The sequence below is a fragment of the Gadus chalcogrammus genome, chromosome 5, assembly GCF_026213295.1.
Source record: "Gadus chalcogrammus isolate NIFS_2021 chromosome 5, NIFS_Gcha_1.0, whole genome shotgun sequence".
In the NCBI taxonomy this organism is placed as follows: domain Eukaryota; kingdom Metazoa; phylum Chordata; class Actinopteri; order Gadiformes; family Gadidae; genus Gadus; species Gadus chalcogrammus.
In genome coordinates, this window is record NC_079416.1 from 13,905,987 (window position 1) to 13,920,275 (window position 14,289).

The 14,289-nt window shown below is 54.5% G+C and overlaps 1 protein-coding gene across 1 annotated transcript in view; it reads left to right on the forward strand.

Annotated features, from left to right (window-relative positions):
* Positions 1-14,289, forward strand: part of mnat1 (MNAT1 component of CDK activating kinase) — a 32,314-nt gene that overhangs the window by 3,587 nt on the left and 14,438 nt on the right. The window contains exons 2-6 of the mRNA XM_056590975.1: positions 1,873-2,025; positions 2,506-2,579; positions 2,789-2,892; positions 3,664-3,804; positions 5,657-5,788. Coding sequence (XP_056446950.1) covers positions 1,873-2,025; positions 2,506-2,579; positions 2,789-2,892; positions 3,664-3,804; positions 5,657-5,788 — 604 coding nt within the window. The remainder of the gene's footprint in view (positions 1-1,872; positions 2,026-2,505; positions 2,580-2,788; positions 2,893-3,663; positions 3,805-5,656; positions 5,789-14,289) is intronic.

A 14,289-nucleotide genomic window follows, 5' to 3' on the forward strand; every position in this document is an offset into this window, starting at 1 on the left:
GGCCTGTGGAAACGAGCCGAGTCCTCCCATCTACCTCCATATGGCGAGGCCCACACATCTCCCGTAGCCTGGGGACACGGTGAACATCTGCCCCTGCTTGGGTGCACTTGTACTGGGGCTCCTTCTGCTTCCAGCTACCAACTGGACAGCACAGATGGGCTCTTTTTTTCTTTCTTTTTCTTGTGATGGAATACAGTTTCCATTATTATTTTTTATTTTTTCTTGGAAACTATGCCTGTGTAACCCTGCCAGTATGCTATTGCTCAATTCTCATTCGTGGCTGTCTTGGTTTATTTGACCCATATCTGGGAAGCTAAGCACCCAGAGACCCGCGGTTCTGCAGATCCTCCAGAAACGTCTCTGCTGTTCTGAAGCTGGCTGAGGCAGTCAGACGACACACCGACCTCTCTGAAGCCTCTCGGACAAAATAATGGGTCAGGGGGTTGGGGGTTTACATAGAACCTGGTCATGATTTTTGAAGTAAATGGTCCATAAACCATCCTACTGGTAGTGTACAGAAAAGCCCCCCTAACCACCTCCTTCAACACACACACTCACTCACTCACTCACTCACTCACTCACTCACTCACTCACTCACTCACTCACTCACTCACTCACTCACAAAAACACACACACACACACACACACACACACACACACACACACACACACACACACACACACACACACACACACACACACACACACACACACACACACTCTCACAAAAAGACACACACACTCTCACAAAAAGACACACACACTCTCACAAAAAGACACTCTCACAAAAAGACACACACACAAAAAGACACTCTCACAAAAAGACACACACACAAAAAGACACACACACACACACAAAAAGAAACACACTCACTAACCCACAAAAAAACGCACGCATACACTTAAAAAAGGCTGACAAGAACACTCACAAAAAGACACGCATACTCACAAAAAGACACACACAAAATGTGTAATGGTGCGGGGAACATCACCACGGTAGTAAAGGGGGAAAATAGTGATACCCAGCCTCCACATGTTTTGAGTTGTGGTTGGGGAACAGGAAGCCCAGCGAAGGTAAATTCCTGTGGAATCAAACTCCACTGAGACTTAATTAAACGAGCGGACTGAGCAAACGTTTATTCAGCCCCTCAGCCCCGCAGCCCCGTTACTGGGGGGGGGGGGGGAGGGGGAGATTTAGGAGGACCCCTGCCTCATTGTCCTCGGCGGCCACGCCGGGTGACTGATGGGTAAACCCCTACCTGCTTACAGGTGTGATTGATGGGTTCCTCTGCATGAGCCCTCAGGTGGGTCTTCTGGTTGCCATGGTGGTGCTATCCCATAATGATGGAGCGTCTGGGTTGAACACGGCTCGGAGCGTTCCACAGGTTCGACTGAAGTACCGGCTTAGCCTGTTCTGATCCACTGAAGACCAGATTCCATTGTTTCAGTTCACCTTATAGACGTATGCAACATATAGGTAGAACTTATAGGAGTATGCATATTTACTTACCGTGCTGGTAAAGTGAATGGACAGACATTCATCATACTATATCAATATTTATTATGTCTGCAGATGCAGCCTTCGCATGCATTGGAGCTTTATGGTATTGATCTATTCTAATGTAGTCGCTATTGGCCTGAACCGGCATCCCAGTAGGAGCTAGGATCTGGGACCAGTGTCCCAGTAGGAGCTGGGGGCTGGGAGTGGTGACCCAGTGAGGAGCTGCTACCCCCAGCAGGGCTTCTGACGGTCAGGTGTGCAGACCAGGGGTCACCTGCTAAAAGCCACCTCAACACTCTGCTGCCTCTGTCTCTGTTTGATGCCCGTCGGCCCCCCACCCCCACCGACCTGCCCTGTCCCTGGTGTTTCAGATGTGAGAACTGCGTGGACATGCTGTTTGTGCGCGGCTCGGGGAACTGCGTGCAGTGCGACACGCCCCTCAGGAAGAGCAACTTCCGCGTGCAGCTCTTCGAAGACCCCGCCGTCGACAAGGAGGTGGAGATCCGCAAGAAGCTGCTGAAGACGTGAGTGAGAGGGGGAGGGAGGGGAGGAGGGAGAGGGACGGTCGAGGGAGGGATGGGTGGGAGAGAGGAAATAAGTGAGAGGGATGTGGTGTGAAGGAGGGAGGGAGGGAGGGAGGGAGGGAGGGAGAGGCAGGCAGGCCATGCCTCTGTGTGTTTATGTGTTCACATGCCTACTCCCTCTTTTTAAGCCTCCTTTGTTTTTCTCATTACAATGTTTGTTTTGTAGACAATGAGCCTCCCCAGGGGGCTGGGGGCGGGGCTAAGTGGGAATCTCTCTCTCTCTCTCTCTCTCTCTCTCTCTCTCTCTCGTGTTCTTTAATAGCCTTGTAATCGACATCTAATGTGCATCTATTAGGCGATATAGAGACCAAGCAGTTTAGCCTAATGGAGTTTTGAATTTTCTGCATGGACTTGCTCTTAAGATTATTTTTGTATCATGGTGATCATTTTTATTCCCTCTTTCTCTCTCTCTCTCTGTAGGTTCAATAAGAGAGACTTTGACTTCCCCAGCCTGGCAGCGTATAACGACTACCTGGAGAAGATAGAGGAAATAGGTAAGGTCAAAGCATGGACGCATGGGCTGGGACTCCCCATCAGACTGAGACCCAGGAACCTGAGCCTGGGCTTCAGTCCTGGGCCCACTCGGGTCAGGTACCCAGCGTGGACCCAGGCAGGTCCTCTGCACATCCCCACAGTGGTACCTGAAGCATCATGTGAACCAGCACGTTCCCCAGTAAGGCTGTAATGTCTCTTGTGGTCCCAGTGTACAACCAGACCAACAACGTGGAGGTGGAGGGCACCAAGCAGATCATCGAGCAGTACCAGAGGGAGAACCGCGAAGTCATCCAGAGGAACAAAGTCAAGCTGGTACGCCCCCATGGTGCCCTCACATGATGAACACCAACCTTCAGCCATAGGATATGAGTCAGTCCGTTAGAGCCTTCTAGAAGGCCTCTTAGTGATAGATAACATCACCTCCATCACACCCTGGATGTTTTTGAGGCCTTGGTGCCAGCATTAGAGCTCTGGGTAAGGAGCTGTGAGCACAGCTGTGGAAGCCTTCACAGGCCGTTTGAGACCTGCTCCCCTGTGGCCAAGGTCGGACAACTCCTCAGCGAGCTCGATTTGAACTTGGCGGCATCTCCTGCCCTCCCCTCCCTGTCCTCCCCCTCTCCTCCCCCTCTTCTCTCCCTGTCCTCCCCCTCTTCTCTCCCTGTCCTCCCCCTCTCCTCTCCCTGTCCTCCCCCTCCACTCTCCTCTCCCTCTCCTCCCCCTCTCCTCTCCCTGTCCTCTCCCTGTCCTCTCCCTGTCCTCCCCCTCTCCTCTCCCCTCCCTGTTCTCTCCCTCTCCTCCCTTTCCTCCCCCTCTCCTCTCCCTGTCCTCCCCCTCCCCTCTCCTCCCTTTCCTCCCCCTCTCCTCTCCCTGTTCTCCCCCTCCCCTCTCCTCCCCCTTTCCTCCCCCTCTCCTCTCCCTGTCCTCCCCCTCTCCTCTCCCTCTCCTCTCCCTGTCCTCCCCCTCTCCCTGTCCTCCCCCTCCCCTCTCCTCCCCCTCCCCTCTCCTCCCCCTTTCCTCTCCTCTCCCTCTCCTCTCCCTGTCCTCCCCCTCTCCTCCCCCTGTCCTCCCCCTCTCCCTCCCCAGACGCGGGAGCAGGAGGAGCTGGAGGAGATGCTCCTGTTGGAGCAGCAGGGCACGGAGCAGCGCCGGCTGGACCTCCTGCAGGACGAGCAGAGGCAGCTGCAGGCCAAACGCAAGAACAAGCAGGCGCTGCTGGACGAGCTGGTGAGTGCAGGGCCGCCATGGCAGGACACATAGTGGTGACGTGTGGTGACGTTGGTGGTGTTGTGAATGTGATGTGGTGTTGTTTGGTGGTGGTGTTGTATGGTGTTGTTTTCTTGTGACGTCATGTTGTGTATTTGTGTTGTGCGTTGGTGTATTGATGTTGTCGTGGTGTTTTCAAAGCCAAAAGGGTTTTATTTGTCAAATGTACAGTGCAACCCAGGGTCATACTGGGCAGTGAAAATAATAGGACAAGGCACAGCGACAACTGCTTGTAAAAGCAACAAGGTCACGCGTCACGATGTTGTGTGGTGATGTCGTCGCGGTGTGACGTGGTGTTGTCACGGTTACGCGTCGTGATGCTACTCCCTGGGCCTGCGGAGCGGGGAGCAGGCTGCATGGAGCACCAGCAGCGCGTGTAACGGATACAAACACAGTGCCATAGGGCTGAGGTTCATTAAGAGCTTATTAGCAGTCATTGTACCGGGCGGGGGGGGGGGGACTGTCCTGGGCCTGCATTGTCCTGGTTCTGTGATCCCAAAGGCCCCCGGCCCCATTGTGTGGGGCTGCAGGCTGGGGAGGTGATTGTTCCTGGGGGGGTGGGGGGGGGGGGGCGGCTGAGGGCATCCCAGATAGCGGCGGTCTAAGCTGTGGGTTTGTTTATTTGTTTGTTTAAGGCACAGGGTCCGTTGAAAGCAGGTAGATGGGATCAGCCTCACCCTCCCCCCGGGGTTATCTCCTGAGCCCGGACATCTGGGGGGCCAGAGAGCCTACTGTATCCCCCCCCCTCTTACCGACTGGTGTACTTCCTCGGGGGAATCACCTCCACTTAATGTGTCTTCAAACCCCCCCCCCCCCACCGACCGTTGACTGTTGAAGTTAGATCTTTAGTACCTTTCTCCACGAAGCGGAACTTTTCACCAGACGTTTTGTACAGTCGTTGGTGCGTGGCGAGCCCGTCAGACGCCCCGCGCAGGCCCAGACCGGCCTCGGCGTCACGCGCCGTTTCAGGACGCCGGGTTCCCTTTCATGGTGCTGAGCTCCGTGGCGTCGGCACCCAGCCGGTCAGAGAGCGTTCTGTCCGTATCCTGTCGGACGGGCCCGGGCCCGCCTTCCCGGACCGCTCGACTTGGCAGCGGCCCGCCGGGGGGGGGGGGTTGGACCGCCCTTGTGTTTAAACGGAGGCCAGCTGACGTCCTCCCGGTGTCGTCACCGTGGGGCTAACACGGCGAGCATTCCTGATGAGGCGCCTGGAGGTCAGGGGTCGGGGCGGTTAGCACGCTCTGCGCCGCCGGAGGCTAAAGGTCTCCCTCACACACATATCTTAAAGCCTAAGGATTTATTCAATTATAGACGAGACGTTGTTGACTTAATAACCGTAGCCCTGTTTGGCCTCGATGGTTTAGTCTCTCTGTGTTCCTTCATTGAGATCGGCGGACTCTATGAAACCCTCAGCCGGGGTTTTGGGCCAAATAAAATGCATTTATCTGAGTCAATTCTTGCATTGGACCATGAAAATACTTTAACAGCAGGGATTGCGTTCAGAGGTGCAGAACACAGATGATTCCCAGACTCTCTTCCATCGGGGACGGGGGACGGCTTAGTACCACGTCCCTCTGGAGGTCTTGTGTTCTGTGGGACGGGGGACGGCTTGGGACACCGTCCCTCTGGAGGTCTTGTGTTCTGAGGGGGGGGGGGGGGGGGGGTGGGGGGGGGCTGGTTGGGCCAGGTCCCTCTGGAGGTCTTGTGTTCTGGGGGGGGGGGGGGGGGCTGGTTGGGCCAGGTCCCTCTGGAGGTCTTCCACAGCCCACCGTGCACACTAACCCGTGTCCCTCTCTGCGTTCCTCCTCTCCAGGAGCGGTCCCGGGTGCCCGCCACCATCCTGCTGGCCCAGCACAAGGACCGCGTGGCCCAGCTGGAGACCCAGATAGAGAAGCAGAAGCAGGCGGTGAAGACCTCCACCGTGTTCTCCACGGGGATCCTCATGGTGAGTCAAGCTACTACACCATACACCGTGTGTGGAACACGGAACCAGGGTTCTCTGATTGACTCGTGACCCGCTGTGGTTCAGCCGAATCATTCGGTAGTCTTCCTCGTCCTCTCCTTCATCAAAGGTTAAAGAATTTATGATGTTTTCCCCATAGCATAGATTAAAGAACTGACTTGTACTTCTCCATATTCTAAGTTGAGCTTCGATGCTATCCTGAATGTCGCAAAGTGCTTTTTCCAGTCTGACCATTCAGTTGGTTTATCAAAAAAACCTTCTTTGGCGGGCAAAACTCTGCCATAATTCACAATCGTAGCAAATATGGCAGACTTCTGACACCATGTAATACATCACGCAATATCCAAACAGATATAGTCTATTAAGTGTCACTTTACCCAAGTACGTGACTCATACACGCCTGTATCGGTTGTACAGCCATATATCTCTCGTAAACAGCTACAGCAGCCTGTTAGGTCACTGTCGTGCACGTTATAGTGACAGCGATACTACGACACTCTGTAGTGTCCAGGTCTGAGCTTGGGGGCCTGAGTGGCTCTTTGATCCAGTGAGGATCATGACAGGCCGAGCAGAATGGTCCAGCGTGTGCAACGCGTATTAACACGCCCTGCAACACAAACACACACCAACGCACGCAGGTTTGAATCTCGCTGCCTTGGAAGATTTGTATCCTGCTTTCATATTCAATACATTCCCCTTCCTCCTCTCCTCATGCCTGGATCTTACTGTAGAGCTATGTTGTTACTATTATATTCACTCTTTGGGTTTTAAAAGACCAATTTGTTGTTGGCGATTATGTCACTCACAACGCACACTCTGTGCGCTGTGAGTGAAATAATAATGCATGCATTATGCTCCACAAGAGTTTTATTCATCCAATAAAAAGAACGAGTTCAATGCATTAGCAGGTAGGGAGGCGTTGTGAGGTGTGGACATGAAAGACTCTTATCTCACTACTTGAAGTGCTTGGCTTTGATCGTCTAATGGAGGATGTTGGGGTTTAAGAAAGGCGTGGTTCCTTCGTGGATCTAACACCATGTACTGGATCTAACACACTGTGCTGGTAGAGACGGGCTTCGGCCCCATTGAAACCTGAGCAGGACTGCTGAGGTCGCCACCAACACATGGCGGGCTCCGTCACCACCGCCCCCAGAGCTCAGCACCACGCACTGCTCCGGGGGTTTGCTCATGGGCTCGAGGCTGGCCGGGCGGTTGCACCTTTTGTGCTCCTGGACTGAACACCGTTGCTACCTTCTTAGAGGCTTCTAAAGGAGGCGTGTTCGGGACGGCGTTCCTCGGTGTGGGAACAGGCCCCTTTTCCCGCCATGTGGTCACATGACCGGTGCATGAGGGCTGCGGGCGGCCGGCTCCTAGCGTAGCGCACGGCGGCGCAGAGGACTCACTGTCTGCAGGGACATTCCACTGCAGGCCTGGAGCGTTTGTTTTCATTTTATTGTGATGAGGTAGGCTGTGTCATCGGTCCCCTCCCCCCCTCCCCCATGAGGTCCGCTCGTCTTCCCCTCCAGCGGGGAGAGGAGGGCCGTGGGAGAGATCTGTTAGTTCTCACCTCGACTCGGTCCTCTAAACACAGTTTTGTATTTTTTTTTTTAAATGAGGGAAACGTCGTCCAATGCGCTCTCTGCGGACGTTCTGCACTCTTTAGATCCATTGTTCGTTTGAGGCTTGCAGGGGATCACAAGTCTACGTTGTCTTCCTACCCGCCTCTCAACTCCCTCAAACTCCAAGGAGGCCGCTGGAAGAGTCTGGTTCAAAGCGGCTCGAACCACATGGAGGACGCGGTTCCTTGGCCCGCTCCTCGCTCGACATGCACCGTGAAGTTAAACTTGCTGATGGGAGAGAAAAGGTCTGATTCTGTTGCCCTTGGCTCGAGTCGGCCTCACTTTATTTTCCTCCCCCCCCCCCCCCCCCGCTCCTCCTTGGAGCTCTGCTGCGCTGCGAGCCCACAGTCCCAGGGAGATGTGGTTTTGGTCTGCAGGCCTCACTGCTGTTTGACTTGGGGAGGATTCAGCAGAGAGCGGTGGAATGTATTTATCTGTTAGTGCGGATTCCCCGTTCCCCGAGCGGGGCGCTGGCCTTCCTTCAGGATTCATCTGACGGAGCGAGGGCTCGGTCGTGGTCATAAAGTGGGTCCACAGGCCGGCTGAAGCAGATGTGTGTTATGTGGAGGCCGTCCCTGCTCTGTGTCGGTCCTGGGTAGGGTAGGGCTGCTCTCAGAACCACCACTCTCTCTCTCTAGAACGTTCTGTGGTTCTCAAAGGGGGGAGAATAGAAAGGGGTCAGAATTTAAAGACCGCAAGTGATATAACCAGGGTCTCTGGATCCCCCTGTCACTTTGGATGTGTTGGCAATGCCTCCGTGTGCCCCCAGCAGAAATGTCCCCCCCGGGCCCCCCCAGCAGCTGCCCGTCCTCAGGGCCAAGGTAGTCGGAGAGATGACGGACAGGCTGTCTCTGAGCTGTGGAACGTGAGGCTGCCAGTTCATCTCGAGCCAACTCATGCCCTGCATTACTGTAGCCTTTATTTTGATGAGTGATCTAATGTCGGATCCGGCTCTGTTATGTTGTTGACCAACCTTGCTGGGGACATCCTAGACCCCCTGGCCCCGCCCCTTAATCCCCTCTCTCCATGAGGCAGCATGCTGCAAAGGAGGCAGAGCGGGTTGGCTGGTAAGCAGGAGGTTGCTAGTTCGCTCCCCGGCTCCTTATAGCTGAGTGTGGAGGTGTCCCTGAGCAACACCCCTTACCCTGACCGCTCCGGACGAGTATGATTGACACCGCCGTCGGTGTGTGAATGTGTGCATGAATGGGCGAATTTTAGGCAATATTGTAAAGCGCTTTGAAAAGCGATGTAGAAATGGATGGGTGGAGCGCCTGAAGGCTGGGCATCAGAAATAGACCTGATGCCCTGGGATCCATCAGGATAGGAGGCAGTTTACCTGTCCTGAGGGAAAGTCATTCTGGTCCAGGTGTGGTGTGCGACGGGATTGGGATGGGCCTGGTCTTGCCCCAGGAATGGTCTAGAGTCACTCTGAGTAATCCCTCACTTTGTTAGAAGTCTATTGAGCAAAGGCAAGCCACGCAGACACAAAAGTAAATTTACACACACACACACACACACACACACACACACACACACACACACACACACACACACACACACACACACACACACACACACACACACACACACACACACACACACACACACACACACACACACACACACACACCTCGGCCCCCACCGCCCGGGTAAACACCCTTTGAAGACCAAAGTGTCTTTTTGAAAAAGACGTCCGCTGAAATGAAAAGCCGCGGAGGTGTGTGTGTGGGAGGCTGAGAGCTCTTCTGTTGGAACAGGCGTTGTGTTGTTGTCTGGTAGACAGCGCCGTCACGCCAGGTGACAAGAAGCCTCTTGATTAACTTCCTTGTTTTAACGGAGAGAAATGTGGACCGTCCGGGAATATCAGTTTATCACATCACAGTGTTCTCTACGAATCGGACTCGGAGAAGCGCTGCTCCTCTCCAAGGTGAACTTTCGTTGTGCACGTCTCCATGTCTCCTCCTCTCCCGGAGGCCCAGCGCAGGCCCAGAGGTGGAGAGCCTCTCCACCCTGGAGGAGCCCTCAACACCATCTAGACCCGCGTCATGTCACCGCACGGCCCCAGGCCGCTGCTGGAGGCGGGGGGACAGCTGACTGCTTAACACACGCACACCGCCCCTCAGAGGCACCAACATGACTCACACACTCGGCCTGATGCGGGTTGTTAACGTTGTAAACATGGGGCGCCTAGCTTTTGGAAATTATAACCTTTTGGGATCATTTCTTTCTGTGTTTCGATTTTAACTCTCTCGAAGCGCCCTGAAGAAAACAATTGAGTGTGTGTGTATTTATGAATGTGTGTGATTGTGTATTTACGCGTGTGTGTGTCTGCATGTTTAAACACATATCACGCACAGCGACTAACCAGCCCTGGCTCCCAGCGTATTTGCTCAGGGCTGTTTAGCCCGGTTGTCCTCTGCTGTGACCTCTGAGAGCCTCGTCACTGTAAGCCGGCGGGCTCCCGGAGACCCGTCCAGCCTGTTCTACCTGGCAGGTGTTCACAACTCCCCCCCCTACATCGTGCACATCCAGGCTGTTTTGTGTGATTGTGTATTGTTGATATAGATCACTCCCTAATTGTTGACACTCTTTGTAGGGACGTCCTTTTACTTCTGATCCAATATAGCCTCCACGTACTGTGTGTGTGTGTGTGTGTGTGTGTGTGTGTGTGTGTGTGTGTGTGTGTGTGTGTGTGTGTGTGTGTGTGTGTGTGTGTGTGTGTGTGTGTGTGTGTGTGTGTGTGTGTGTGTGTGTGTGGGTGAGGGGGTGAGGGTGAGTGAGTGAGTGAGTTCTCTCCGAACATGATTCACATCCTCTCTTGACTTCCATCTTTCTCAGGCTGAAGACGCGGTTGTTTTTTATCCTGGGGAGGGCGTGACCTTTGTACTTTTATTGGTTTGTTGGCACGCAGGACGATAGCTGCCGGGGGCTCCTGAAGGGGGGGGGGGGGGTCAGGGAACTAAAGAGGAACCCCCTCCTCTCTCTCCTCCAGACATGATTGGCACCAGCACATGTGGGCATTCACACCTTTGCCCCTGTCCCTGACTTGGCCCTGTTTAGGTTGGCCCCTCGGCCCCCGCTGGGGGGTTGGGCCCTCCGTGGCCGGGCAGCGGAAAAAGGACTTGTCAGCCTTAGGGGCTTTGCGCCGGGCAGCTGCTGCTGGTCAGCCGGTTATATTTAAACCGCTATGGGAAGGGGAGGCGGCGTTTACACTCGCTACTTGTTGCCTACTGGGCTGGGGGGGGGGGGGGGGGGGGGGGGGGGGGGCAGAGCTCTTTATCCGCCCAGGAGCGCTGGCAGTGCCCGGGCAGGAAGCAGCAGGCTCCGGATGGCATGGCACTAGGCTGGCTCCTCAGCCGGGGCGCTGGACTGATCCCCGACACAATGACCACCAGCGCTCGCCCCATCGCTGCAATTAGCACTCCAGCCTGTTGCTGAGGGCTCCCAGCAGCTTGTTGCCCAGCAGCCACGGGCTGGGGGAGGGGCTGGGGCTGGGGCTGGGGCTGGGGGCTGGGGCTGGGGCTGGGGCTGGGGGCGGGGCTGGGGCTGGGGCTGGGGGCTGGGGGCTGGGGCTGGGGCTGGGGCTGGGGCTGGGGCTGGGGGCTGGGGCTGGGGGCTGGGGCTGGGGCTGGGGGCTGGGGCTGGGGGCTGGGGCTGGGGCTGGGGGCGGGGCTGGGGGCTGGGGTTGGGGATAGTGGTGGTGGTGGGGTTGGGGATAGTGGTGTGATGATTTTGACTGCAAGTGCAGATGGAGACTGTGTCTCCTGTGACCTTGGGACGGCCTACAGCGCTACAGGGGCAGGGGACACGCAGTGGGACCCCTTATGAGTGCCAGCTGACAGTGGCCGGCCGTCCCGAGCGGGTGTTCTGGTTCAAGGACAGTTCTTCCAGGGTCGTCGACTCAAACCAGCTGTTCATGAGACAACACGGTAACACCTTCCTGAGCGGTTGGGTCCGTTGAATCAATCCCTGGGGTGTCCCTGATAGCACGGGTTGCTTTGGGGCGGGTGAACGATCGTTCCAACACTGGTCCGCTTGAGAACCGGCTCTCGTCCCGCTCCCAGGGGAACCCGGGTTTGGTTTGCTTGAGTCATGAACCGGATCAGACCGCCTACAGGAAGGAAACCCAAAAGACAATGCATTGTGGGTAAATGTGCACTTTTGCTGCAAACTGGAATAAGAAACGTATTCATGCAGAAGATAATTTTTCCTCGATTAAAATGAGCCGTGCTTTCACCTCCTGACGTGGTGCAGCCAGGAGGTGAAAGCACCACCCTTAACAGGGTGGAGGACCTCATGATGCAGGTGGTTGTGGTCACTCAAAAACAACGTGTTTTTTTTAATATTTAGTGACCCATGGTTCATTTGAATTTGTAAGAACTCAAAACTAAAATTAAAAAACCCAAGACCGCAAGTTGTTGTTCCATTATTATTGTCCGCAACAAGGAAGCTTTGTGAGTTTCCCTCGGATTGTCTTACCAATAGAAGAGAGACGACAGCGAAACAAAGTCTGTTGAACATCAACCGAACCAAATAAAAAGGAAACAACCTCTGCCTGAACCACGCCGTCATGTGTATCGCACTCGAGGTGTGAAAGCCTTCATCTCGCCTGGGGAGGAGTGGGGTGTCTGACTCGACTCTAAGCTCTCATCGAGGGTGCAGGAACTATTAAAAATGGGATTCAGAACGGGGAAAACCCTGCTCTCTCCTTCATCCTCATATCTCCCCTCATTGTGTACTGAAGAGTGACGGTTTCATTTACCTGAGACAGGTAAAGGACGCTCTTGCTCTGCCCGGGATGAGGAGGAAGTAGAGTAGCAGTGTTGGACCTGGCAGGCCACCAGCAGCTTACCAGAAAGTCATGAAACCGTTGCGGAGTGAGCTGGTTTGTTCTTTGTAATCCAGCAAATAATTTTTCCGTTCGACAAAGATGCAATGATTATAAACCTGTCGAGTAAATAGAATCAACATCGTCTCATGTTTACGTTCTCCAAATGTCTGTGATGTGCAATCCCTTGGTGGAGAGAAACAGAGCCCAAAGCATGGAGCTGCACCCGGGCTTGGATCACTGGCTCTGCTTCACGGAGGGATGAATCACACTGGATGAACCCTGTGTCTGTTCAATTCAGGGACACTTACGTGCACGCACGCACGCACACACACACACACACACACACACACACGCACACACATATTGACAATTGCATGCATGCATACATACACACACACACACACACATACACACACACACAGGCGAACACACACACACACACATACTACTTACACAATACTTGCACACACAGACAAACACACCCATGCCGGGAGCAGGAACCGGGACCCCGATCCCGGGTCCTGAAGGGACGGTGAGGGTAGGGGTGGGGGGTGAGGGTGGACCACTGAGGCGTTGGGAGGGGGGGGGGGGGGAAGAGAGAGACAGAGCTCCCCTTAGCTCAATGTGATTTCCTGGAGTTATCCTCCCCTGCGGTTTTATTAAGACGGATGGTCTCCCGAGGTCGCTTTTAAGTGTCACAGGGGGTATTAAAAGAGTTTTAAACTGGACACACACACACACACACACACACACACACACACACACACACACACATTGTGCAAAGGTAGTAATATCTGCCTCCGTTAATGCTAAAAGCAGATGTTTGTGTTGGCCCGTTGACTAGGGGCCGGTGGAAACAGTCACTTTCTGCTGTGCTCTATCGCTCGTTCCCCCTCCCTCTCCCCCCCCCCAACTCTCCATTTCCCCCCCGTCTGCATTGCTGTCTCTGACCACAGGATTTGGGAACAACAAGCGTATCCAGCGCTCCAGACAAGCTTTTAATAGGAGGCGCTGATGAGTGTGTGATGGAAGGTTTCAACAGGTTGTAATGTAAGGAGGGACGGGCCATACGAAGTGCATTAGCGGGACGCTACCGCCTCCGGGATCGGACTGAGCGACCACAACTATGGACTTTAAAACGTTTTCACAGAAAGCCAATGGATCGCGTTGATCCACGCTCTCGATTGTGTGTGTGTGTGTGTGTGTGTGTGTGTGTGTGTGTGTGTGTGTGTGTGTGTGTGTGTGTGTGTGTGTGTGTGTGTGTGTGTGTGTGTGTGTGTGTGTGTGTGTGTGTGTGTGTGTGTGTGTGTGTTTATGTTTATATATTCTGGGCCGTGTTTGTTTGGCTGGTCTGTCTCTGCCAGGATTCAAGGTGTCCTTGAAGTGGAATCTGAAGGAAACTTCTCTAGAATGGAGGGGGTGGGCTCAGCCCTGTCACAAAAACATCAGATGTCCTTACTCTGTCTCTAGCTCTTGTGTGTGTGTGTGTGTGTGTGTGTGTGTGTGTGTGTCTTATTATCTCTCTGTGACTCTCACTCTCTCCCTCCCCCCCCCCCCCCCCCCCTAGACAGTCCATTTCCAATCCGCCCAGCAGGGGGTCACATGGCCCTGCATGTCTGCAGGAAGACGGATGAAGGGGTCCGGGCTCGGTCTGGTCTGACCCGGTCCGGTCTGGTTTCCATTAGACTGTGGTGGGGCTCAACGCAGCAGCAGGATGGATGGGACAGGGGAGGGGGGCATTGGCACCTTCAGGGTCAAAGGTCAAGCGAAAGCGGTGGAGAAGTGTGTGTGATTCCTTCTACCGTGTTTTATGTAGCAAACACTCCTTCATGTCTCAGTGCGGACCCAGCCTTGCTAGGTGTGAGGCTGGACCTGTCTGCTCTGTTGTACACTGCTGGTAGCTGTTGTCACTGTTCAGGCTCGGTCTGTAGGGCTGTGATGGGTAATGGGGGTGGGTATGGGTGATGGGTGGGCTGCACGACACCTGGTACTAGTTTAGACTTGGTCGGCTCCCCTGTTTTGGTCTTTTTCAA